Source organism: Dipodomys ordii, unplaced genomic scaffold, assembly GCF_000151885.1.
Source record: "Dipodomys ordii isolate 6190 unplaced genomic scaffold, Dord_2.0 Scaffold120, whole genome shotgun sequence".
Lineage (NCBI taxonomy): Eukaryota > Metazoa > Chordata > Mammalia > Rodentia > Heteromyidae > Dipodomys > Dipodomys ordii.
Genome location: NW_012267336.1, coordinates 1717037 through 1743950, shown reverse-complemented (window position 1 = coordinate 1743950; position 26914 = coordinate 1717037). Strand labels below are relative to the sequence as shown.

The 26914-nt window shown below is 56.4% G+C and overlaps 1 protein-coding gene across 1 annotated transcript; it reads right to left on the bottom strand.

The window, feature by feature from the left end:
- Positions 1–1655: 1655 nt before the first annotated feature.
- Positions 1656–26114, bottom strand: Mdga1 (MAM domain containing glycosylphosphatidylinositol anchor 1). The gene is made up of 16 exons (XM_013029570.1): positions 26045–26114; positions 25509–25648; positions 20254–20428; positions 19184–19380; positions 18506–18638; positions 18037–18306; positions 15893–16222; positions 11357–11653; positions 10588–10872; positions 9116–9267; positions 8106–8283; positions 6549–6701; positions 6038–6172; positions 2550–2680; positions 2271–2379; positions 1656–1747 (listed from the first exon to the last, which is right to left on the bottom strand). The coding sequence occupies exons 1-16, from the start codon at positions 26112–26114 to the stop codon at positions 1656–1658; spliced, it is 2847 nt and encodes a 948-aa protein (XP_012885024.1).
- Between the last annotated feature and the right edge of the window lie 800 nt (positions 26115–26914).

The window sequence follows — 26914 nt, the reverse complement described above, 5'->3', positions numbered from 1 at the left end:
CCTGGCCACGCATAAGCCGTTGGTGATGATGACAGCACAGGCCTGGCAGAGCGAAGACAAGGCTGTGCGCGCCTCGGTTCTCCACCTGCCTCCTGGCACTGCAGCGCTGGCCTGGGCTCCAGGCCTCTTCCATGCAGCTGTCCCCACAAATGCTCTGGGAGGAGCCCCAGGACACCCCACCTAAGGTGCTTTGCCTTCAGCAGGGTCATCTATAAGCGCTCTGGGGTCCATAGGGAGTAAAGGGTGGGCGCTAGGCTCGGGGCAGGTGGCTGGGGGCTAGACTGGGGTAGGAAGTAGTCTGGCCAGTACCCCACCAGAGAAGATGGATGCGCATACTGACATACACACGCCCCTATGGAGATGGGGTACAGACTCGGCCTTAGACAGATCCATGAAGCACACATTCATCGCTTCATACACATACATCGCTGGCACATACACACCCATGCCACCTACACACACACACACACACACACACACATGAAGACTCACCCTGGGAGGGGCTGGGGCTCCTCTCTTGTACAGACTGCTGGGTGGGGGCTGGGAGGGGGATGCTAAGGAGTGATCTAGAGTCCATCCTGTCCATCTCAGGCTCTGATCCAGGCCCAAGGGCCAGGAAGCCCCTTCACAGGAACAAAGAAACTGGCAACCACTCCGTCCATCACCCAGCCCCGCCCAGGCTTTGGGGGGGCCCACTCCTCCTCCGGGTGTTCTGCCCTCCCCAACCACACTCTGTCCACAGCACCCCATCAGGCCAAACATGTAGGAAATGGAGGCCCCATTCCATCCACCTGGAAGCAGCAGGATTTCTCCTCTGCCCCTCTCAAAGTGAAGCCTCCCCTCTGCCTTCCCAGGTCCTCTGAATCCCCGCTGAGGGCAGAGGTGGGTGTTGGGGTGGGAGGGGCTGCGGCCTTGGGAACCCAGTGGCTGGTGCTGGGGGGTGGAGAGGGGAGGGGTCAGGAGCTCCAGATGTCCAGGCCCAAGACCTCCTGTTCAGTCCCCTCCAAGGGAGCACAGTGAGGAGGGACTATGATGTTCCAGAAACAGAGTAGAAGGATCTCCCTCTCCCCTTCCCCCCATTCTGGAGCAGTCCAGTGCAGCAGGTCCCCCTTCCTTGTTGTCCCCCTCTGGATGGGGACCACCACAGAGCTCAAAAAGTCACCCTCGGCTCTCCTCTGTGCTAGGAGTCCCAGAGTCTGACCGGGAAGGGGCTCCTGTGTCTGCCCACTTCCGGTTCCCTTCAGGCAAAGCCGTGGGGCTGGCATTCGGCTTGAGCTAGGAGACCCGGGAGGGTCGGAAACACGAGGCTCACGTCACGTGAAGGTCCCTGGGGACGCCGGTCAGGCGAGTCCCCTGTCTCCGCAGTAAAGAAGGTGCTGGCAGGGCGGATAGAAACTTGTGCTTTAATATATTCTCTGTGTGGTGAGTGTGTGGGTGTGTGTGCGTGTGTGGAACAACCGTGTCCAGGCCTCGTGCCGGCTGGCCTCTGTCTTTGTCCGTGGCTCACCCCCACAGCGGAGCGGAGCCCCTCCTCCCCGGCGGGCCGGCCCTGCCCTGCCCCTGGGCACCCCTGCTGGCGGGAGGTCAGTCTTTGGTAAGATGTGGACACTTTGGTGTGCCGGGGACGGGGTGGTGGGGGGGCCAAGCAGCTCTCATCATCTCTGCAGCGCCAAGAGGAAGATAGCCACGGGCCCCCAGAACCGCGAGCAGGACTGGCAGGGCGCTCGGCTGCCCGGCATCACCACCACTGCCGTGAGAGAGAGAGAGAGAGAGAGAGAGAGAGGGGAGAGGAGAGGCAGGCGGGTTGGCTGGGGAGGGGGAGGCCCGAAGGGTCGGGTTGTTCAGTGCTCATAGACGTGAGGTGGTGTGGGGTGAGGGTTTATTCAGCCTGCACACAGAGGTGAACTGGCCTCAGTTTCCTTATCTGTAAAATGGGTCCAATAGCATGAGATACCCCAGAGGGCCCTGGTGAGGACTGGGTGAAACAGCAAAGTGGGGTTTTTAGAGGATGTGTGGGGACCCCTGGCCTCCCACGCCTGAAGGCATAGGGACCCAAGAAAGGGGCTCAGCCCCAGCCACAGAGGCTCTGAGACTTGTGAACAGCTGTGCACTCCCAAGGAGGGGGACGGGTGGGGGGAGGCTGTGCTATGCCCCACGTGACACAGGTAGAGCCGTGAGGGCACACATTCACAGACACGCCGTCCCGCCCCAGCACTCCCTCCCCTCACAGCCCCACGCGTGCCTCCCCACCCCCTTCTGCACCCTGGCACCTTTATTGGGGTCCATGGGCTTCCGCGGACACTCTCCTTTCTTCAGAGTGACGTCATCGATGGCAATGTCGCCTAGGTAGCCTGAGCCTCGAACTCCCTCGAAAATAATCTGAGGTGGGGGTCAGAGGGCAGGGGTTGGGGAAGTTCAGCTGCGTCCCTGCCATCCACCTGCAAGCCCTCCATACCCTGCTGGCTTCTCCCCCCCCCCCCCAAGCCGGCAGGGGAGGGTCCAGCCTGGGCTCCCCGCAGGGCGGCCCAGGCGGCCGGCCGAGGACTCACCTGGAATGGCCCGCTGGGGTTGATGGGGACGTGGGCCTGCTGCCACACGTTACCCTTATTGCCGCTGAGCGACCAGGCGTGCGTGTCCAGGGCTCCTTTATTCCGTGACCGCACCAGGAGGTTGAGGGAACCTGTGGTGGTGAGAGGCGCAGGGGTGCTGAGAATCCCACCCCCCCCGCACCCACCCTGGAACTTTCTCCTCATCCTCAGACCCCTTCACCCCTCCATCACCTCGCAACCACAACAGTGGGGAAGAGGGCGGCGGCGGCGGCCTGCAAATGTTCCTTTCTTCCCATCCCTGCTAATTACTAAATCTGTCCCTCAAACACCCACAGCCAGTCCCTGAAGTATGTGTGTTGTGGAGGGGGGTGGGGGGGGATTGTCCAAGGTTATCTTAAAACACACAGCCAGAACAAGGTTCAAGGCACACCCCAATAATATGTGATTTTCTGAGGGGAAAGAAGGAATTCAATGATTTTTTCCCCCTATTTATGTATGTTTTGTGTGCTGAAAAAAGTCAGCCCTTCCAACCCACCCAGGATTTCTCTATAATACTAACATTCAGGACAAAGGGGAAACTTAAAAAAATAGAGAGAGAGAGAGAGAAGGGGAGGGAGGGAAGGAGGGGAGAGAGAGATAATCTAAAGAAAAGATACTAATTAGTCTGCAAGCTATATGGCTGTGATAAAATAATGAGAGAGAGAGAGAGAGAGAGAGAGAGAGAGAGAGAGAGAGAGAAATGCTGAACACTAGCCTGGGGGTACTGAGCCCATCTGCCACAGCCCCCAGGTTCTGCAATTGGAGGACTGGCAGAGGAGGGCTCATGGCTTGGCTAAGCGCACCCAGACAATGCCAGTGCCTCTCCCTGCCCCTTCCAGCTTGCCTCCAGCTCCCCAGTGGCACAAAAGAAAGACCTGGCTCCGAGGGAAAGGAAATCAATCTTAGGTGGTGCCTGGTAGCTGGCATTTCTATGGCACTGCCCACAGACAATGCTGCACCATCTGTGACACCAGATACAGACCCCTCCCCGGCGGGACAGGGCCACCAAATGTTACCTGCCCGGGATGAAAGGAGCTGGCTGGGACAATGAGAGCCAGCCAGACCCAAGGTCGAGGGACAGCTGGTGCCCAAAGCTGCCAGGCAGGGTGGGAAAGAACAAAGGGAAGCCCCCTCCCCCCAGCAGGAACAGCCCCTTCCCAGCGGCACAGCCTGGTCTGGAGAACAGAGCCTCGAAGGCTCAGGCACGTGTGGCCTCACCAGCCAGACACAGCCTTTAAAGGGCTGTGCCGCGTCCAGAACAGCAGCCAAACACCCAGGGTCTCGGAGGTTCCGATTAATCCCACCCCCAGCTTGGTCCCTGCCCCATCCCCCTGGGGTCTGGTGTCAACCCCTTTCCCCCCCTTTATTCCTTCCCCACTAACTCCCCCAGCCCCAAGAGCCCTGAAGGGCAAGCATGATTTTTTTTTGGTACTAAGAAAAAAAAAATCTAGCCTGGCATCAGTGAGTCACACCTGTCATCATCCTAGCTACTCAGGAGGCTGAGATCTGAGGGTCACGGTTCAAAGCCAGCCCAGACAGGAAAGTCTGAGAGACGCTCATCTCCAATGAACCATTGGAAAACTGGAAGTGGTGCTGTCGTTGAAAGTGGTAGAACACTAACCTTGAGCGAAGAAAAAAGAGCTCAAGGATAGCACCCAGGGCATGAGTTCAAGCCTCAAGAGTCCCCCCCAACCCCACCCCCAAAAAAACCCCTAGCCAGGTGTGGTGGCTCACGCCTGTAATCCTAATTACTCAGGAAGCTGAGATCTGAGATCACAGTTCAAAGCCAGCCAAAGCAGGAAAGTCCTTGACTCTAATATCCAATTAATCACACACAAAAAAGCTGACAGTAGGGCTGCAAGTCAAGTGGTGAAGCACCAGCTGTGAGTAAAAAAAAAAAAAAAAAAAACTAAGGGATAATGTTTAGGCTGAGTCCAAGCCTTGGTATTCACACACACTCGTGCGCGTGCGCACGCACACGCGCACGCACACACACACACACACACACACACACACAATTTTCAGCCCCTTTTCAGCCCCTGACAGGTTCTCTGCTCAGGGCTTCCAGGCATCCCCTGACAGACATCAGCCAGAACCCAAGGGGCTTACCTTGCCCTGAGAGTGAGCCTGGATCGCTACTTTGCATCCAATCTCCCTCACTGCCCAGAACCAACCAGGGGTGTGAGCTCACACCTGGTCCATGAAGTCCTCCACTGGCCGGAGATGCCCTCATCCCCACACCAGGATCCCCCACCCCCACCATGATCTCCTGGTCACCTCCTCCTCGGTCACAGCAGTGCCGAAATGCAACCTCCTCCAGGAAGCCTTCCTAGACTCTAGCCAGGGAACCCGTGACGCACCCGGAAGCCACCCGCTCACTGTCCTGCGGGGGTGGGGGCATGGGGCTCCTCAGTTTCCTACATCTGTGAGAGGGGAGATGGGGACCAAAAGCCTATCAGCTCTCACTAATAAAGGTAAGAAGAGGGGTTGGAGGCCTGGTTCAGGTGGTAGAGCGGCAGACAATGGGAGAAAGCAGATACTGAGTGTCAGTACTGAGTTTGAGCTCTGGTTTCAGACAAAAAACCAAAGGGGGAGGGAGGGTAGGAGTCCCAGGAGATTTGCTCTTAAATCTAGTCTGTGGTTGTCTCTGAGATGTGAGGGCCTCTAGTTGGCAGGTCTGGGAAGTGAGGGTTTGTTATTGTTGGTTTGTTTTTAATTAGGACACCCTTTTGAAATTCATCACTTTCTCTACATCTCCAACAGCTCCGCCTCCTGCCTTCACCTCTCTGCGGTCCCCAGGATCATCAAGTGGGGCAGGTTTCCCTGCTACGAGCTGCTCAGAACCTGTCCATCTAGCCATGGCCACAAGCTCCTACCTGATACCCCGTGTAGTCCCATCCGTCTCTGACTCATCCATCTCTTGCACCATATACTGCATTTCTGGCCCAGGGCAGGAGCGCTGGGTTGGAGTACCAGCTCAAGGGTTACAGTGCAGCAGTGCTGCCCGGGCTGGCCTCCCAGAGCTAGTAGTCCCAGAGCTCACGCCCACCCACACGGAGGAAGCGGCACTGGCTCTCAGGGCTCTGAAGGAGGCACTTTGCATGGACAGAGTTGGGCAGACCTAGATTGTTGTACTGTGTGGTCTTGGGCGAATGCTTAACTGCTCTGGGTTGTTATGGATACAGCCTAGAACCTGCCAGGCTCTCAGTAGACACGCGTGCGGAGTTCTCCGCCCCTCCACTGAGTTTTCCCATCCCCTTCCTGCAGGAGCCTCTTTATTCGCAGACTCAGGGAGCCGGGCTCATTCAAAACCCCAGCTGCCTCTCCATTTCTCCCCTTGGCCTATCTGTGGCTCATACCCTATGCAAGGTGCTTCGGCCTGGGGAGGGGGGAGGGCCCTGTTCCCCTCTTCGGGCGGTTGCAGCACCCACTCCCTCGTCCCTACTCACCGATGTGCTTCCCGTACATGTGGTAGAAGAAAGACACGCAGTAGAACTTGGCGCTGGCGTTGTAGAGGGGGCTCACCAGCCGGGCGCGGTCCCCCAGCTCCCGAGGCCGGGAAGTCTCTATGAACATGTAGTAGCCTGCAGGGGACAGGAAGCTGCACCAAGACTCCCCCCACACACCCGCACCCGCCCAGGCCAGCCCGTGACCCCTGCCCAACTCTCAGGGACCTCGCTCCGGCTCCCCAGCTCCTCCCAGGCCAGGGCACCTGACGGCAGGGTTCTCAGTGCAGAATGTCTTCTTCCAGATCCCCAGTCAGAACAGACTCTGCCCCCTCAGATGGGGGCTCCCCCCACCCACCCAGGACAGGTCTTGTCCTACAGCCCAGAACCCTCTAGGACAGGTGGCATTTCCCTCCCTCCTCAGACTGGGGCTCCATGGGCCTAGATTACCCCCACACACACGTGCGCACCCACTGAAGCAATCCCTATTCCTAGCAGCAGCCCTTATCCTCACCCTCCGGGGTTCCACTGATGTCAGTGGGGGGGCCGGTATTGGGGGAGCGCTTGGGGTTCTGGGTGAGGGCATTCTGCCGCGTCCAGTCAAAGTTGTCCGTCAAGTCCTGGGTGTAGCCACAGATCTTCTCGTCCTCAAAGTGGCAGGTGTTATCTGCAGGGAGGGGGACAAGGGGCAGGGTGGCGTAAGCAGGGCTGGCCTGGGCCCCTCTCATCCAACCCAGCCTCCCTCACCACCCCAACGTGGCCCCCAACCAGCTCAGCAGCCAGCCCAGGTTCTCACGGCCCGAGAGAGACAAGGTACCAGGACACGGAGCAGGACTTGCTGGCGCCCCTGCCTCTCCTGACACGAGAGAACCCAGTGCGGAGTTTTAGACACGCCTCTGAGATGCACAGGACTTCAAAGGGAGTCAATGACAATGAATTACAGCTGTCAAAATAGCTTTATGATCTTCTATATAATAACTGGGCTTCTTTACTCTCTAATTAAATCACAAAGTCTCATGGTAGGCCTAGTTACGACCACAGTTCGGAAATAGTGATGGATGCTGGTGTTATTTAGAGATGGCGGCGGCACCTGTAAGGTGACAGGCACACATTGGATTCCGGCCGACGGGAGCAGCCACAGGTACTGAGAATTCTACTGCGCTCTGGCGCCTGTGCTCACTGTGGGATCTGAGAAGCTTCTGCTAGAAGCCAGGGGAAATAAATTAACAGTAATTGCTCTCGAGTTCATATAGATCTTGATTCTCTTTTTCTTTCTTTGTGTGGGTACTGGGGCTGAACTCAGGGCCTGGGTGCTGTCCCTTAGCTTTTTCACCTGAAACTGTCAATCTAAGACTTGAGCCACTTCCAGTTGTTTGCTTTTTTGTTTTGGTAGCTAGAGATGGGAGTCTCATGAACTTTCCTTCCCTGGACTGGTTTTAAACTGCAATCCTCACATCTCAGCCTCCTGAGTAGCTAGGATTATAGTCATTGGCCCCTGACCATCTTGAATTCTATACTCAGATTCGTTAGGGTTCCATGGATCCTTGCTTACCCCTGTCCCCCGCTCCCCAGCCCTGGGAAATGGGGTGTGGATTTGTCTGGCTTCCTTTGTTTTCTCTAGGTGACTGAACACTACTCCCCATCCTCCCACCTCCCACCCCAGAATAAATCCTGGATGCAAAGATCCCCTATCCGGCCCCTGAGGTTGAGGCAGGTCCCCTGGTCCCTCTCTGTGGGGTCACAGGGACAAGTCACTTTCTCTAATCTCTCGAAGTTCCTCCCTCCCACAAGGACAGCCTGTGTCCTTAAGGGAAAGGGAAGCGAGGGGAGCAGAGGTCTTACCCGACAGGCTCGGAGAGTTGATGGCTGGAAAGCAAGCAAGGAAACCAAGTTAGAAGCCAAGTGTGAGCTGTAGCAAGGTCTCCCAGATTTCTACTGGGACATTATAAGAGAGTACACCATGGGGAACCCCAAGTTCAGGAGCAATGTGAGGTGAGTCCTCCTGTACCTCCCCTTCCCTTCTCCTCCTGTCCTGATTACCACTGCCACCAGCACCACCACTGTCACCTACGCTCTGTATAATAGATGGTGCGGGACGCCGTGTCGCCAGCCCCGAAGGTGGTGTAGGGAGTGAGGCGGATCTCATAGCTGTGTGGTACGCGGAGATCCGTCAGGATGAACTCCAGCAGCTGCCCCTTCTCCACACGCCGGACAGGAATGGCCTTGACCATGGCATTGTGCTGGTTCAACTGCAGATACAGAGAGTTCCCAGATGCCTAGCAGGTCGTACCCTCCCCCAGAGAACCAGCCCTGGTGAGACTTGGGGGCGGGGCAGAAAAAGCAAAGGCCTTGGACATGAGGCCCTTGGTTTCCTCATCTATGAGGTGAGCTCATCCCTTCCAGGTCCAAGGGCTATCTCAATAAAAAAACCAGTGACAGGGACATTTACCAGACAACTAGAGTGTCTGGGGGGGGGGGAGGTGCTGTTCTAAGCTCTTGGAGGGTGAACTTGCCAATGCTGAGCAAAAGTCCTCTGAGGGAGAAGATTAAAATTGTCCCCGTTTCACAGAGAAGCAAAAAAGGCCAAAGAGACGTAAGCCTGGCCCAGCTCACACAAGCTGTCCTGTAGACTAGCTACGGTCTCCAGAGCCACTCTTCCCCTCCCCAGGCCGAGAGGCACACAAAGGCTCTGGCCTTGCACTGCAGAGGCCCCAGCCCTGCGTTCTTGACCCAAGAGTGCAATCAGTATTCTCTGACCAGTGCTGGCTGCCCTGGCCAGCTGTCAGGTCTGTACCCAGAGACTGGTCCAGAAGGACTCTGTGGCTAGAGGGTCCCAGCTCCCACTGAGATGTCTAGAACTTCCTCTGCCTCAGAAGAGTTTTCTACGAAAGGATCACTGTGTCTGAGCCTGTCAGGCTCACACTTGCCCCCCTTCTCCCCTTTATGAGCATTTCCAGGATCAGCCACGCAGCTCTCCACTGGCCTGACTCCTCCCCCTGGTCCACCTGGCTCTCCACTGGCCTGACTCCTCCCCCTGGCCCACCTGGCTCTCCACTGGCCTGACTCCTCCCCCTGGCCCACCTGGCGGACACTGAGTCTGTAGTTGAGGACGGGGTCCACAGCGTCCGGCTCCCTCTGTGTCCACTGCAGCACGTAGGAGTAGTTCTTAGACAGCTTGTGGCTGCGGGTGGGGTTGGGGGTGTCGAAGTAAAACTCCGGGCTGTAGGCTTTGGCTGAGAGGGTGGGGAGGGGGGCATGGGGCCGTGGAGGGGGGGGATGGGAGAGACAGAGGGGGAGGCATGGGAGCAGCAGAGAGGGAACACAGGGTATAAAGAGAAAGGGAATTTGGTGAGGAGAGGGATGTTGGGAGTGAGGGGTGGGGAAGAGGGGTGGGGTAGAAGAGAAGATGGAGATGGAGAGGGAGGTTACAAATTCCAAGAGGGGGTATTGGTGAGAACAGAGAAGAAGACAGGGAAGACAAATTGGGGAGGACATAGGGAAGGAAAAATGCAGAAAGAAGGTTGGGAAAGAGGAGAGAGAAAATAGAAGCAAAAAAAAATGGGGGAGACGGGAAGTGTGGGAGAAAGGGGAGAAGGGGAGGAGGTGGGAAATGTCACAGGGGCCTCTGGCTGGCAGGGCTGATGGTGGGAGGGGCAGGGCAGATGGCCAGTGACATGAGGTCCTAGCCCACACTCATGCATGGAAGGGTTAGAACAAGAGTTAAAGGGGCACTCTGTTAGGGGCTGTTCAGAAAGCCAGGTTCAGGGAAATGGGGGGAAAGGCAGGGGGCTCTTCCCAGATGGCCATCCAGATAGCACTGCCTATGTTCCTCTAGGCCTTGACTTCACATCTTTCTGACTCATCCACCTGCAGCCCCAGTCGGCCCTGCCAGAAATGACTTGAGGTGGATGTGAGGCCCAGAGGGATTTCTGGGGGCCAAACAGCCTGCATCCCTAGGGAACAGGAACTGGACGGCCCAACTCCTCACTGTTCTAGGGAAGCTGGTGAAGAGCATCTCTCCCCCTCTAAGCTACATCTCCATGCCTTAAGTCCCCTTTCTCCATCTGCAGCCTCTGGGATTAAGGATGTAAAAAGCTGCAGACTGAGATCTAACTGCCTAGGGTGGAGGGTAGGCAAAGCTGGAGGATCAGGAGCAGAGTGGGGATTGGTCAGGACTACAGGGGGTGGAGCCTATGCCTTATGTGGGCGGGGCCAACACACAAGGTTGCCTAGCCTTTAAAGGCTGGGCTTAAGGGGGCGTGGCTGCTAGAGGCCCTGGAAAGGGAGTAGGCTGCGGTGGGCGGGGCTTGGGCGAGCAGGGGCGTGGCTGTTAGAGGCCTCAAAGGGACTGAGCTGCGGTGGGCGTGGCTTAGGACAGGTATCTGAAGGCCTAGGAAGGGAAAGGTGGCCACATCTGGGGAGTCAAAGGTGGGATCTGGGCGGCACAGGGTGGAGCCGGGCGGGCGGGCCCAGCAGCCCGGGGTTGAGGCAGAGCTGGCCCCGGGTGGGCGCGGGTGGGTGGGCAGGTGGGGCGGGACCGACACAATGCTCACCGGAGACCTGGAAGAGGCAGGTGGCCGAGCCCACGTCGTTGGAGAGGCTGCACTCGTAGCTGCCGCTGCTGTCGCGGGTGAGGGCGTCGAGGCGCAGCTCGGCGTGGTCCGCGGCCTCGGTGGCGGCGGGGACGACGGGCGGGGGCGGCAGCAGCTGCCCTTTGAAGCGCCAGGCGACCGAGGCGATGCGCTGCGGGCTGCCCCGCAGCAGCGAGCAGCGCAGGAGCACGGGCCGGCCCAGCGCCTGCCGCACGTCCTGGGAGCTGGGCTCCACCTCGGGCGGGACTGGGGGGCGGGGGGGGAGGGGGTCAGCGACCCGCCGCGAGGGGCTCGCGCACACACACACACACTCTACCCCGACCCCGGATGTGAGCTCCGGGCCCTTCCCGCCCCCCCACCCCCCGGCCCAGGTCCCCATGGAGTGAAAGGCGGTGCAGGTTCGAATCCCAGTCATGCCTCTCCAACGACCTGAGAATGTAGGCCAGTTACTGAACCCTCGGTGCCTCCCTCCCTCCTATTTGTCATGGGGGGCGGGGGAATAATAGAATCTGTTCTTAGGGCTGTGGGGAGTTAAGTAGGTTTCCACATTGAAATATAGTGAGCCACTTTTCGTGACCTGTCAAAGCACCCTTTGTTCCCGGGGTCCCCACAAACGCAGGTGAGGGGGACACCTTCACGGTGGAAGTGGACCCAGGACGGAGCCTGGTGTGAGGGCAGGTGGGGGGGCCCGGTGGGGGGGTGCAGGGGCCGGGGTGCAGGGGGGACTCACACTGCACGTTCAGCTGCACCTGGGCCTCGCGGGCTCGCACGTTGAAGCCATTGTAGCGAGCCGTCTGGCAGCGGTAGGTCCCGCTCATGTCGCGGCTCACGCGCTCCAGCCTCAGTTTCCCATCCGGAGTCTCCTCCAGGGGCAGCCCCGAGGGCAGCAGGACGGCCTCCTTGTCCACGCGGGACCAGAGCACGGGCGGCCGAGGCTTGCCCCGCACCTCGCACTGCAGCTCCGCCGGCGAGCCCTCGCGGACGGTCACCACCGCGCGGCCCTTGGGCACGCTGATGGTGGGGGGCACTGATGGAGGGAGGGGGAGGGGAGGGTCAGCAGGGGCATCAGAGCTCCCTGACCTCCGCCCTGGACACCTGCCTGCCCCCCCTCCAGGTGCAAGCTTCTCTCCTCCATCCCAGGCTCCCCCAAAGTCTCTGGAAATTACCAAAGCACAGCTGACCTTCCCAAGGCCTCTCAGCTTTCTGGGCGTCCATCCCAATTCACCGAGGGCCCGGAAGTGAGCCTCAGCACCACCACACCCTTTCTACTAAGCCCTCCTCTTCTGGCCTCCCTCTCTTACCCCCCTGGCCCCGGACAGTCAGAGTCTTCATCTTTCCCTGACTGGAATCTTACTCACCACAGAGGGCTAGAGTACCCCAACATCCTTGCCCTTTCCAAAGTCACAGGATGCTTGGTTGGTGTTTGGCAGAGTGTACACACCATCTCCCAGTGTGCCTATGACTAAACTCAGACCGGTAGGGTAGGAGGGGCAAACCGGGGCTTCTGAAAACAAGAGACGGCCGGGCCCTGTGGCCCATGCCTACAATGCTAGCTACTCAGGAGGCTGAGATCTGAGGATCACGGTTTGAAGCCAGCCCAGCCAGAAAAGTCATGAGATTATCTACACACACACACACACACACATTCACACACAGAGGCTGTCAGGCACCTGTGGCTCATGTGTGTAATTAATCCTAGCTAGTTAGGAGGCTGAAATACAAGAACCACAATTCAGAGCCACAGAGCCAGCCTGGAAAGTCTATGAGACTCATCTCCAATGAACTACCAAAAAGCCAGAAGTGGAGCTGTGACTCAAGTGATAGGGGTCTAACCTTGGGTGAAAAAGCTAAGGGACAGCATCCATACCCTGAGTGCAAGCCCCGTGCCAATACAAAGAAACACAACAGCAACAATTAAAGACAGCAACAATTAAAAACAAGGCAGGCCGTGTCCCTGTCTCCTTCCAGCCAGGACGCAGGTCACTGGCTGCAGCCAAACCCTCATCGGAGCCCAGGTGGCATGTGCTAAGGAAGAAGGGACAGAATAGAACAGAAGCCAGGTGGAGCCTAGAGTCTGGAGGAGCTGGGGCAGAGCTGGTACTCTACGCCTAGCAAGAGGAGCAGGTGAAACCCATCCAGCTTGCTTAGCCCTGCCCCTCCTCGCCCCTCCCACCCCAACGCGCTCCCTTCTTTTTCTACAGCATGGAGGACAGAAGCCAAGACCTTCCACAATCTGGACAAGTGCTCTACCATCGAGCCCCACCTACAGCCCCTAAGCGGCTTACAACTCTCCGTTAGGCACGGCTGAATCTTGTGCAGCCCCACACATCGCCACGGAGGGGTTCCTGAAGACGCTCCCTGGGTCCCCTCCCCTCACTCCTCAAATTAAAATGCACTCAACTGACTTGCCATTAAGTATTACACATTTCACATTCAACAGGAAGTTTTTATTTGTAAATAATCCTACAAGGCAGCTAGGATCCAGCTAGCTGGTTGGCATAATTTATAACCCATAAACATGTATACGTTTATTGGCTTTCATTCTTCTGTTTTCTCTGCTCTTTTGGAATCAGTTCAGTCTTTTTTTTTTTTGGTCTAAATCATTTCCAGGGGCTCTTAGAAAGCTTCCTTGCCCGCATCTGACCTCTGAACTAAACAAACTAAATGCAGAAACAGCCCTGGGTCCCATCCCTATCCTCCTGATCACCCCAACTTTCCAGGCCCCCCTGCCCCAGGCTAGAGAGTGGCCTTTCTCCCTCAGGCTCCAGTGCCCTCAGCTCTCTGCAAACAAGACCCTCAGCCTCTGCTCCCCACCCTTAGCCTCAGGGCCCCCCCTACCCCCTTCTCAAATGTCCCAGCTTCAGGATTAAGTTTACATCTAGCTGGGTGCTGGTGGCTCACACCTATTATCCTAGCTACTCAGGAGGCTGAGATCAGAGGATCATGGTTCAAAGCAGGAAAAATTCATGAGACACTTATCTCCAGTAAACCACCAGAAAACCAGAAGTGGTGCTGTGGCTCAAGTGGTAGAGCGCTAGCCTTGAGCTGAAGAGCTGAGCGACAGTGCCTAGGCCCAGAGTTCAGGCCCCACAACACACACACACACACAGACACACAGACACACACACACACACACACACACACTTTACATCTAAAAGGACCGCCCCCCTATTCTTTCTGCCTATTGCATCCCTTCCTGGATTGTCCCCACCTGACAAATCCCATCCCCCCCACAAGTCCTCTTTCACTTGCAGTACTCCCTTTTTAGTGACCCCAGGATGCTCTGTGGACCCCTTGGGACTCTCCCTGCCACATTTCTGGGATTTGCCTTGAGAGTTTCTGCCATGCCCCTCCCTCAACATGCCTAGCCCCACCCCCACCCCGCCCCACCCCAACCCCTGTGAGGGAGGGGCTGTGTCTCAGGCTGGATCCTCAGCAACTCCTCCAGGCTTGGGAACAGGCCATTTGCCTGGTGAATCTGTGGGGGCCTCCCCCACCCCACCCCTGTGCATTCCCAAGGCCCAGCTCAATCTAGCCCATCTCCTTCCAGAAGCTTCTCCTGGACTCTGCAGCTTTACTGGACGTCACTTTGTCTAGAGTCAGGGTAGAGGGGTCTCTGAGACCCCTTGGTCCCATCTGTCACAGCGAATGAAGCCCAGGCCCCAGAGTGGAAGGGCCAAAGGGGAACCTGCTCCATAACTAAAGTCCTGGGCCAGCTGGCCACGCCAGCCGCTCCTCAGCTCAGGGTCTGGGGCTAGAGGCAAGATCCTGTCCCAAAGACCCCCTCTCCCTCCGGTCTGCTAAGCGTCTCATGCTTTTGGAACCCATTTCATCATCTGTAAAATGAGAAGACAAACTACTACCGCACAGGGAGGGAATCACAAAAGGGAAAGAGAAATACATAACATCATCAGGATCCATAGCAAAGACTCAGTACATACTAGCCTTCATCATTGCATCCTCATCTTCCTCTTCTTCTCCTTACTATTATCATTACTACCACCACCATCATCACCATCACCACCATCACCATCATCATACTACCACTACCATCATCATCATCACTACCACCACCACCACCACCACCACCACCATCATCACTACCACCACCACTACCACCACCACCACCATCACCATCATCACTACCACTACCACCATCACCATCACCATCATCACTACCACTACCACCACCATCACCATCATGATCATCACTACCACTACCATCATCATCCCTACCACTACCACCACCACCACCATCACCACCACCATCATCACTACCACCATCACCACCACCACTACCACCACCACCACCATCACCATCATCACTACCACTACCATCATCATCACTACCACCACCACCATCATCACTACCACTACCATCATATCACTACCACCACCACCATCACCACCATCACTATCACTACCATCATCGTCACTACCACCACCACCACCACCATCACCATCATCATCAGAACAAAGATTTGAATCCTAGCCTGGCCTGGTCTGTGCTGAGTGCAGCCCGCCCTGTGTTGGAGTCCTAACCCTCACTCCCTCAGGATGTGACGGTGTGGGGAGGAGCGGTGAGGGTTGAACAACGTCACTGAGACGCCCCTAGCCCAGTGTGACCTGTCTCCTTCTGAGGGGAAACCAGGACACAGAATGCACACACACAAAAAGACCAAGTGAAGACAGGGAGACGATGCCCATCTACCAGAGAGGCCTCTGAAGACACCGCCCCTGTACCACACAGCACTTTGACCTTGACCTTAGATTCCCAGCCCCCAGAACTGAGACAAAACAGAGGCACCCAGTCTCTGGGTGCCTTGGCTAACGTACCTAGACAAAGAGGCTGTGTCTCCTGACTCCAGGTCCCTCTGTAAGTCCAACTCACTCCATTCTCCCCAGCCACTTTCCTTCCTTCGAGTCTCCAGTGGCTGAGGTACTTTCCTGCCTCAGTGCCTTTGCACATGCAGATTTCCTGCTCTCCTTTGCCTGATCAAAATCATGCCCCTCCCTCAGAGGCCAGATCATTCAATCTCAGGAAATTCTTTCTAGATTCTCGCAGATCCTAGTTCACAATGATGGATCTATTTGTTTGCTTTTTTTCCCCTAGCCGGGCATGTCACAGCGTTAACACGTGTGTGCATATGAACAAACAGGGCCCTCCCTCAGCCCCTCAGGCCGCCGGCTTCCCTTTCTCAAGCTGCTGGCCCTCTCCAGCTCCCCTCCCCCACCGTGTCCCCGATGTGCCCCTCCAGCCACCCACCTGTCTCTGAAGAGATGTTGACCTCGACGCTGAGGTCGGGCACAGGTGACCCGGGGAAGGAAGCCATGCACAGGTAGGTGCCATAGTCACTGAAGTGCAGGTCGATGAGCTCCAGGCTGCTGGTGACGGCGGGCAGCTCAGGGTCATTCCGGGTCACCAGCAGCCGCTTGGACATGCGCGCCGGCTTGCCGTTCTTGAACCACTGGTAGCTGACTTTCTCTTGGGGTACGGCGTCCACGTGGCAGGACAGCTTCAGGTCCTGGCCCAGTTGGATGTTCTCGCTCTCTTTGATCACATCGGGGGTGATTTGGAACGTGGCATTCCTCATGGCTACAAGGGAAAGGGAGCCGGGGTTAACAGCACAAGGGGTCCTAGCCCAGCATGGGTGGCTCACGCCTGCAATCCTAGCCACTCAGGAGGCTGAGATCTAAGGATCGCAGTTCAAAGCCAGCCTGGGAAGGAAGAGCCCAGGGAAGGAAAGTCTTTGAGACTCTTATTTCCAATCAACCATCAAAAATAAAAGCCAGAAGTGGAACTGTGGCTCAAAGTGGTAGAGCACTATCCTTGAGCACCAAAGCTCAAAGACAGCACCCAGGTCCTGAGTTCAAGCCTCACAACTGACATTCCAAAAAACAAAAACAAGGAGTCTGTGGCCCAGCCTAACCCTGCTTCTTCCCCTCAAACTGGCCATCTGCAAGTTAGATGGGTTTGGGGTAGGTAAGGGGGGTGTCTAGGACATACCCTCATGAGAGACCATATGCATGCTTGCTCACATATGTTTGAAAGGATGGACATGGTGGTCCACATCTGTAATCCCAGCACTTGAGCGTCTAAGACAGGAGAATTGAGAGTTCCAAGCTAGCCTGGACTACTCAGGAAGACTGTCTCAAAAAAAAAAAAATCTGTCTGAAGTAATAAGACAAAAGAGTTCTTCACATGAGGACACTGATGAGAACGCTAATGAGAACACTGGTAGATGAGCCACAGAAGCCACAGACCAGGACAGGGCTGGGCAAAAGCCAGCTGCAGTCACGCTGAAGATGGACTCCACGGACTGACCTGCTCTGAGGCAGCTTTTCAAGGCCAGGTAGAAACGAGTGGAGAAGAAACATCTTCCCTGATGGGAAACACACCATTGAAGGCCCATGGGGGTCCCCAAACATGGCCACCATCTTGTGACCTTATTTCTTAGCCTAAGGAAATGTCAGCAAGGGCTGGCTTCCAGGAGAAGAGTCTGGAGATGGACAGGTCCATGAAAGAAGATGGGCATCAGCTATGGTATTTTATGTTCAAGGCTAAAGATCTTGCGAACAATCCTAGAGCCTGGTCTAAAAACCAGCCACACAGCTGAAGCAGCACGAGGAGAGGAATTCAGAATTTCTTCCTTGAGACTGAGTAGCAAAATGAAGATCATAACTAAGGAGAGAGTTTGGACTTTTGTGGACCTTGTTCCAAGTTTTATATGGCTTCCCACTTAGTAATGACCTTTCTAGTTCCTGGCACGCTTTGCTACATAAGAGTTACATAGAAGATAGGCAGCACTGTGTGTTATTTTCGATTAAACTCGGCTAATCTTGTAGCTAGGAAGAAAGCCAGGACATTTCTCTTGAAGCCTATGGTATTCCACGTTTTTGCTGCCTTCGTTTCCCAATCTAACAAAACAAAAAGTAATCAAAGTTGGGAGCCAGTGCCTCATGCCTGTAATCCTAGCTACTTAGGAGGCTGAGATCTGAGCACTGAAGTTCAAAGCCATCCAGGTCAGAAAGTCTTTTCTCTGAGATTCTTATCTCCAATAAAGCCAGAAGCAGAGCCGTAGCTCAAGTGGTAAAGTGCTGAGCAAAAGAAGCTCAAGGACAGTGCCCAGATCCTGAGCTCAAGCCCCAGTAATCAGTATCAGTCCTTCCTACATTTGCATTGCTGAGGTTGTTACTTGGAAATGTAAACTCTTAAACAAAGATTTCTATTTGAGTCCTCTGCCTCCTGCTGACAGGTGGCAGAATTGCAGGGAAATCAACATTGGTATCACACTCATCTACCAGGGGAAGGGTAGCTGGGTCTGGCTTTGTTCACAGGTAGTCCCTGGAGGGCCGGGACCCCGCCTCCCTCACAACCGCCCTCCTCCCCGGCCTGCAGTGGTCACATACATCGCACCAGCAGGTTGACGGTCTTCTTGGCGGGGTTGCCCACATTGTTGGTGGCTGTGCAGTTGTAGTAGCCAGAGTCCCGGGCTTGCACCGAAGGGATGCTGAGGGTGCCACCCTGGGCCAGAGCACCCAGGGGCAGTGGGCCGGGCCCATGAGACCACTGCAGCTGGGGCAGGGGGTCTCCGCCTGTCAGCAGACACTGGACTGTCACGTTCTCCCCGGGGTTCACCACCAGAGTTTCGTTCACGGACAGCTTCAGGGCTGGCGGTGCTAAGAGGACAAGGAGGCTGGGTCTTAGGGGTGTGGGGGGGCTGGATGAGGGGGAGAGGGGGCTAGGAAGCCTTCCCAGGAAGGGGGGGATGTGACAGGAGCAGTCAGAGGGAAGGAGGGGCTGACGCCAGCGTGGAGCACGGTCACCAGGGAGGAAGCTGGCCACCGTGGGCAGGGGGCGTGGGGGGAAGCAGTGTACCCGTGGCGTTGGTGAGCCGGAAGGTGACGGCCCTGTCTGGGATGCCGCACACGTTGCGCACCGACACCTGGCAGGTGTAGCTGGCATAGTCCTGGGGCCGCAGGTTTTTCAACTTCAGGACCTTGGTCTCACCCTGGGCCACAACAGCAATGGCGTAAGGGCCCCCACCCCCAACCCCTGCCACCAGTCACCCCGCACTGCAGGCCAAAGCCAATTCCTATTCAAATCCCACCTTCCCAACACCATCTTCACCTGCATGTCACCCCCAAGGACCCTGTGTGCCCCGGGCACAACCTCCACAGGCAGAACCTCTGTGAGCCTGAGGCTGCCCTGGTGCATGCTGGTCGGGACTAGGCCTCAGTTTCCCCACTCTGGGAAACAGAGGAGAAGGGAAGGGAGGAAACTCACAATCACAGAGCAGGCCCACAAGCCTCATGTGAGCCTCTGAAAGCCATCCTCAAAGGCCTCCCTGCCTCCAACTCCCGATTCTCAGGAGGTCCCAGCCTCAGCCAGCCAGCGGCTGCCCCCGGGCGCCCCACTCCCGAAGGCCACGCAGCTTCCTGACTTCTCTCTGCTTGGGTTTTTCATCCGCAGGTGTCTGATACAGAGCCTCTCCCCCCTGGGATGCAGGAGGGCCGTGTGTGGTGGGGGGCGGGTAAGCTAGCTGCCAGTCCTGACCTGGGTGTAGAGCGGTTCGTAGATGTCCACGCCGTTGTCCTGGCTGTGGGACAGCGTGTCGGAGCCTCGCTTCCAGATGAAGCGGGCGGGTGGGTTGGAGTTGACCGTGCAGCGCAGGAACACCGTCTTCTCCTGGTAGAAGTTGCCTCGCACGTCGCTCACGGTCTGGTGCACGGTCAGCACGGGCTCGTCCAGGTCTGCGAGGGCACAGGATGGGATCAGCCCTGAGGCGGGGGCTCCGGCCCCTGGAAGCTTCCCCCCCCCTCCTTTACCACCCCCCTGCCAGACTGCCACTCCGCCACATGCTCCCCTGCCCCTGCAGGCTTGCGCAAGCGTCAGGCTGAGGAGAACTGGACTCCCCCACGGGGGCCTCCCCAGGCCCCTCCGCTGGGAGCTGCACCCACGGGGGGCGTGGGGACGTCTAGCTTTATAATCACGTCCTCCGACGTGCAGAGATTGAAGCAGACTGGAAATCAGGAAAGAAAAGCCTGGTTCCATTCCCCCTTTGGCTATGACTGTAGTGTGACTGGCCTAAGTCCCTTCTCCCGCCGGGCCTCAGTATCCCCACTGGCCAGTTAGACTCGACAGACAGCTTCCAGCCCTGCGTATACAATAGACTCACACGCGCGCACGAGGACTTTCCCTGTCTCTTTCCCTTTTCTTTGCTTCATCTTTTTTTTTTTCTTTTGCTTGTATCAATGCTGGGGCTTGAACTCAGGACCTCACACTCCTTGCTTAGCTTATTCTCACCCAAGGCTACCACTTTCAGCTTCTTGCTGGCTAATTGGAGATAGGAGTCTCACAGACTTTCCTGCCCAAGCTGGCTTCAAACCATGATCCTCAGCTCTCAGCCTCCAGAGTAGCTAGGATGATGGGGTGAGCCAGCAACCTATCGGCTCATGCCTATAATCCTAGCTACTGTAACCCCAGTGATAGAGCTTGAGCCTTGAGCACAAAAGCTCAGGGACAGTCCCCAGGCCTAAGTCACAGCCAGCCCTCTCTCCCTCCTCCCCTCCCCCACCGGGGCTGGGTGAGTGCTGGGGTGTGGGGATCCCGGGCAATGGACTCACACTGCACGTCCACGCGGATGGACTTGATGGCTGGCACCCCCACGCCGTTCTCTGCCTTGCAGTAGTAGCGGCCGCCCTGCGTGCGCGCGATGCGCTCGATGCGCAGCGTCTCGTTGAACACCGACGTCTCCTGGAACTTGTCAGAGGCGCTGCCCGCCGTCTTGGTCCACCGCACCTGGGTGGGAAGGGCGGGGCCGGTCAGACCCCCGAGCAGGTGGGAAGAGGGGGGCCGAGTCCCCTGCTGTGGTGTTCCCAGTGTCTCTCCATGGGAGAACACGGGGAAGGGGGCAGATCCAGGCCTGATCCAGGCAGACAGCCGAGTGCACCACGGGGCAGGGAAAGCCTGGACTTGGGAGGAGACTCTAAGTCAGGGCCACAGCGCTCCCGATCTGAAAGCCAGTGGGTGGCCTGCCTTGATTTGCCCCATCATGGAAATGGGAAGTAGTACCCCCTTCCTTTCTCCTTTCTAGTCTGATCCGATGAGCAGAAACTTAGGACTGTGCGTTTTACTCCCTAGCTTAGATGGGAAGCTAGTCTCAAAGATGGCTCCAGGATTTTGCACCCTGCCTCATCCCCTCCAGTCCATACTAAGTGAGGGTCCGTGTGACCAAGGAGTGACGCGATGAATGACACTCGCAAGCTAGATGGTGACAGGCTCGTTTCCGTCTCGGTCAGACTCCTGAAGAAGGCCAGCTCTTCTTGTCCTAAGCAGTGCAATGGAGGAGAGCCTGGGGAGGGACAGAGCCGCAGGCCCACGGCCATGAGTTTGCTAAGAAATGGCTTCTTCAGCCTCAGTCATCTTCAAATGCCTGCGGCAACCTGGCTGACACAGCGATCGATGGGAGCCTCTTACGACGCTGAGCTGCGTCTGTTTTCCTGCTCACAGGTACCGTGAGACCAGACTGTTGGTGGGTTCTTCTTTCTCCTCCCTCTCTTCCTCTTCCTCCTCCTCTTCCTCTTCTTTTTTGGTGTAGGTTCAGTGGCTTGAACTCAGGACCTGTACCGTGTCCCTGAGCTTTTTTTGCTCAAAGCCAGCAACGGTGCCGTTTGAGCCACAGCTCCACTTCTCTCATTTTTGTGGAAAACTGGAGATACAAATCTCATGGAATTTCCTGCCTGTGCTGGCTTGGAACCGCAATTCTTCAGCTCTCAGCTCCTAAGTCGCTAGGATTACAGACGTGAGCCACTAGCACCTGGGTAAGTGCTTGTGGTTTGAAGCCCCTGAAGTTTCAGCATATTCATTAGACAACAATAACTAAGTCCTTAGGAGGCTTAAAAAGTATGATGCTGGCATACACTTAGTCATTTGGCAATTTTTTAAAATTCTTAATTTTGCCTATGAAGGCAGAAAAGATATCAGCAGTTATGTGAGCTGCCAAAGATTTTTAAAAAACAAAACAACAACAACAAAACAGCTGATCAGTTTCCAGATACTTAATTGGTCTGTGGAGTACTGGGAGCTACTATGAAAGCTTCAGTTTGAATTCGGGGACTGGTTAGGAGGAGACAAGCAAGGGTCAGAGCCACGCACAGATGGGCCCACTGTCCACAGAGCTTGTGCAGTGAGGAAGACAGCTCTCCATTCCCACTCACCCCAGCGCCATGCAGTTTCCAAAACTTGAAGGAGAGAAGTGATTTCAGGAAATCTAGACTTAGACAGGTGGCCAATGCCTATAATCCTAGCTACTGAGGAGGCGGTGATCTGAGGATCACACTTCAAAGCCAGCCCAGGCAGGAAAATCTCTGAGAGTCTTCTTTCCAAATACCCAGCAGAAAAGATGGGAGTGGAGCTGTGGCTTAAGTGTTAGAACACTAGCCTAGAGCACAGGCCCCGAGTTCAAGCCCTAGGACCAGTACAAAAAAAAAATTCTTTTGTTCTTGCTGTTTTATAGTTTTGCCATCATTTTTTTTTTGTCAGTTGTGGGGCTTGAACTCAGGCCTAGGCACTGTCCCTCAGCTTTTCAGCGCAAGGCGAGCACTCTACCACTTGAGCCACAGCACCACTTCTAGTTTTCTGAGTGGTTTATTGGAGATAAGAGTCTCATGGACTTTCCTGCCCAGGGCTGGCTTTGAACCGTGATCCTCAGATCTCAGCCTCCTGAGTAGCTGGGATTACCGGCAGGAGCCACCAGCGCTCAGCTCTAGGTGGGTTTTATTTATGTACCTCTTTATCATCATTTTTGAGCAGCTACCTTTCTCCAGTTTTGCAAAATGCTTGGCCTCTGTCTCTTTAAATATTGCCTCCTCTGTTTTCTCTTCTCTCCTTCAGCTTCTCAGCCTATCCTTCAGATTGCAGCTTCTTTTCGGTTCTAGGGACTGAATGAATTCAGGGTCTTACACTTGCTAGGATACACCCTGCCTCGTGAACCACACATCCTCCCAGCTCTTTTGCTTTTACTTTTGTTTTCCAGATCATGTCTCACTAACTTTTGCCTGGGCTGGCCTCAAATGGCAATCCTCTTATTTTTGCCTCCAAAGTAGCTTGGACTACACGTATGCATGCACCAGAATTCCCAGTCTCTTACTCTTTTTCAGACTCATGATGGTTAATTCCCTCAGCTCTATCATCCACTTTACTCATTCTCCCTCTAGGAGTCTGAAACCGTTTTTTTTTCCTCTTCAAAGACTATATCACTTTTATTTCTAAAATTTCCATTTTTCCCCCTCCATCAGGTTTTGCAATCTCTGTCTTAGGTATTGTATATCTCCCATGATCTCTTCAAAAGTGTAAGCATCTCTGTTCGGAAGATCTCTTTGGAGTTCTCTGTTTTCTAGAACTCAGACATGAATTGTTCAGCGTGTCCGGGCTGTGGACAGGCTCTCCCGGCATAGAACTAACGGCTGTTCCAGGGAAACAGAACTACAAAGACCCGGGCCTTGCAGCGACCTCGCCTTCTCTTCAGATGCCCAGAACCTGCAGGGCAGAGCAGCCCTCGGATCAGCAGAGCAGGTTGCCCAAGTCTGGAACACACAGCTGCCCCGGGCCTGCCTGCAGCGGCCCTGAGCTCCCTGGGCCCGAGACCCCCGAGGGAAGAGGGTCTTCATCTCAGTTGGTTTGCTGGCTTTCCAGATAAATCCTTTTCCTCATCCCACCTTGTCCACAATCACTGGCCTTTTCAAGGTGCATTGGTGAGCGTGAACACATGGTTTCACCATCCCTGTGGACTTCCTTTCTGACACACTTATTTCCTCTTCCTGCTCCTTCTCCTCTTCCTCCATTTTCTCCTCCAGCCCTCTCCCACCGAGGCCACGATCCCAATCCTTTTGCATTTATTTATCTATTATTGTTTACTTATTTTTGCCTGTCCTGGCGCTTGAACTCAGGACCTGGGCTCTGTCCCTGAGCTTTTTTGTGCTCAGGACTAGCAGTCTACCACTTGAGCCACAGCGCCACTTCCAGCTTTTTTTCTGAGTAGTTTATTGAGGATTAGAGTCTCACAGGCTTTCCTGCATTGGTTGGCTTCGAACCTCGATCCTCAGGTCTCAGCCTCCTGAGTAGCTAGGATGACAGGCGTGAGCCGCCCGCACCCGGTTTATTCTGCTTTTGAGACCGTGTGTAGCTAATGTTGCCTCTCTCTGCTAGCCTCAAACTTGCAATCCTCCCTCCTCCACCTCCTGAGTGGCAGGGATTCCAGGAACACCATGTGTACTCAGTCCTCCATCCTGACCGCAGTGTGAACATGAGCGTCGGCTCTTGCTCCTGTCCTGGGCCGGTTGCTCTGTGGGAACAGAAGCTGCAACCTCAAACTCAGGAATGGTTGCTGGCTTTGGGACGTGACAGTACTCAGCCTACGCCGGCTGTCCTGCAGCGAGCAGAAGGCACGTCAGGCTGGACGGAGGACGGAGGTCTGCAACTCCATGGTAGGAGCAGATGGGAGCTGGGAACTAATGGGGAGCACTGGGGTTGCTCAGCAGGGGAGCGGTGTGCTCTGGTGGGTTTGGGGGGTGATCACTCCATTAGCAGAGTGTCGGGATGGACCAGACGGGGAGCAAGTGCAGTCCAAGAGCTCGGGGTGGAGTCCGCCGCACTGAGCCGAGGCCTGAAACTGAAGTCCTGACTGAGGAGGACAGTGAAGGACAGAGAGGAGAAGGTTCAAACAAGCCACACAGGACAAAAGCCTCAGAGCCTGGCTAGGTGTGGCGAGGAGAAGAGGCAGACTCAAACAGGACCCTAGGTGTTTGCGCCTCCAGAATAGCACTAGGCTGGACACAGTGTCTGCTACCTGTAATCCTAGCTACTTGGGAAATAGAGATCAGGAGGATTGCGGTCTGAGGCCAGCCCAGACTAAAATGTAGTGAGACCCTATCTCAACAAAACAATGAGGGATAGTGGCTCATGCCTGTCATCCCACCTCCGCAGGAGGTCTAAGTAGGAAGCTAAGGGCCTGAGGTTGGCACTGGTAGAAACAGAGACTGTATTGAAAGAACAAAGCAAGCGTGTGCTGGGGACATGGTTCAAGTGGCAGAGTGCCCATGTGGCAAGTGCTAGACACTTGGGTACTACCAAACAAGAACAACAAAAACCACTGGTGAAAATAGAAAAAAACAAGTGCAGGGGCATCCTGAGGACACACACAGCTGACACAGACAGCCACACATCAGCGCTGTGCGGGGTGAGCAGGCAGCAAGCCTGTCCGGCGGGGCTGTGTGTCTGCCCACTGCCTTCCCCGCTCCCACCATTGTCCAGACCAAAAAAAAAAAAAAGACTGCATTTCAATGTCGCTCCCAGCATCCAATTGGCACACCTGTCCTACTGCTGGTAAAGGTCAGGCTGCTGGCCGATCGCCAGGCCCCTCCGTCCGCACCTCCTCCCCCGGGCAGCAGCTATACGCGGCCCCCACTCCTGCCTGCCCTGGGCACCCCATCGGTCACAAAACTCACTGAGCGTTTCCACAAACTTGCCTTCTGCTCCCGTCTGATTGCTTTGGGTCTTTGAACCTCCAGAGCGTGCAACTTGCTGGCCGGGAGCCTCGGAAGTGGAGATCGCTATGCCGTGCATCTCTCTGAGCCTCTAGCCCAAACATGGATGCCCTAGGATCCAGGGTGAGGGACTCCGGTTCTAGATTCCGATCTTGCTCCCCCTCTCATGAGAACTGTGTGGCCTTGGGAGTTTGCCCTACCTCTCTGAGCCTCCCTTTTCCCAGCTGCAAAATGGGACCATGAGAGGCTCCTGGGAGAACGCAGTGCCTCAGTGCAGCGTGCACGGTGCCCGCTGCTGGCCGGCGGGCATGGTTCGGGGCGGGGCGCAGGCTCACCTGCGGGCGGGGGTGGCCGGTGAGCAGGCACTGTAGCGCCAGCGTGTCGCCCTCTCGGATCGTGTACACGCGCTCGCTGATGTTGTCTTCTTTCACCACGCACGCCTGGCCCGCGTGCACAATCTGGGCCTGGGCGGGAGCTGGCGAGAGAGGGCAGCGGGGGCTTAGGGAAGCCCGGGGAGAGGCCCGGCCCCCACCCCCACCCCGCACCCCCACAGCCTTCCCTCGGAGCCAGGGCCGCAGACCCAGGGGCCCGGAGCCCCGGGAAGAGATCTGAGCTCCTGGGTGCGCTGGTGGGTGAGGGGTTACACCCACCCCTCCATCAGGGGCCTTGTCTGGACCGCTCCCGGCCCTGGCTGCCCCTGGGGTCCCCCCACACCCCCAAGATGGCAGATACACCAGGGACAGCCTCACCCAATGGAACAGCCCTAACCAGAGGTCCCCTGGTGCACGTGTACACAGGTGTCCACACGCATGCGTGTGCACGCGCGCGCGCGCACACACACACACACACACACACACACACACGTGCGCACCCGCGGCCGGCTCCCGCTCCAGGGTGCCCCCTGGGCACAGGTCAGGGCTAAGTTCCCTCAGTTGTTCCATTTTCCCTAGGACCACCCCCCACATCCCAAGCTCTGCTTCTAGAAAGTTCAGTGTGACACCTGCCCCCCTCCCCCCAGCCCAGCTGTCTCTCCAGGCCTGATTTTTTTTTTTACTCCTTCTGCTGCTGCTTCCCAGGGACCGGAGGGCTCCTGAGATGGTGCTTCCCCCTCCCCAGGCCCGTCACAGCCCCCAGGGTGGGAGAGACCAGGCCTGGGCCCAGGGGCCCAGGAGAGGAACAAAAAAGAGGTCACAGCCTCTCTGTGTGTGCCTCACCCCATCCTAGCACCCGTGCCCGGGGCACTGGGGGGACTGGGGAGGCCCCCCTAAAGAGGCACAGAGAGGTTAAGGCCAAACTGCACAAAGCAGCCACTTCCTCCAGGAAGCCCTCCAGGACTGGCGGGCGGTGCCCTCCCGTACTGGGTCAGTGTCCATCACCGCCCCAGCGCAGAAACAAAGCAGGCGCGGATTCCAGGCCAAGTACCAACATATAGGGAAGGAAGGAGGGAGAGGGGAGGGGGCGGGAGGGGGAGCCCGGGGGACAGGCAGCCACTGAGCATGGCTCAGACCCAGTTTAACCACACAAATCCACACAGAGGCAGATCCCTGAAAACAAGGGCCGCGGCTGCCCTGGGATGGGCAGCTGTCCTGCCTGCCTGCCACCGGGAGATGGACCTGGGCCAGCAGGCAGGAGGCGAGCTGTGTGGCTTTGGGCCACTGCAGGCACCTCTCTGATCGCGTTTCCTTGCCTTGCTGGCCTCTGAGGTCTGTCTGTGAGTGGTGGGATGGGTGTGAGGCCCACC

Excerpts from the sequence above, each read along its gene's own strand:
- Mdga1 (XM_013029570.1), bottom strand. The coding sequence starts at position 26,114 with ATGGAACAACTGAGGGAACTTAGCCCTGACCTGTGCCCAGGGGGCACC. Across the intron at positions 20,429-25,508 it reads CCGGCCACCCCCGCCCGCAG|GTGCGGTGGACCAAGACGGC; the intron begins GTGAGCCTGCGC and ends CTTCCCACCCAG. Across the intron at positions 11,654-15,892 it reads CAACATCTCTTCAGAGACAG|TGCCCCCCACCATCAGCGTG; the intron begins GTGGGTGGCTGG and ends TCCCTCCATCAG.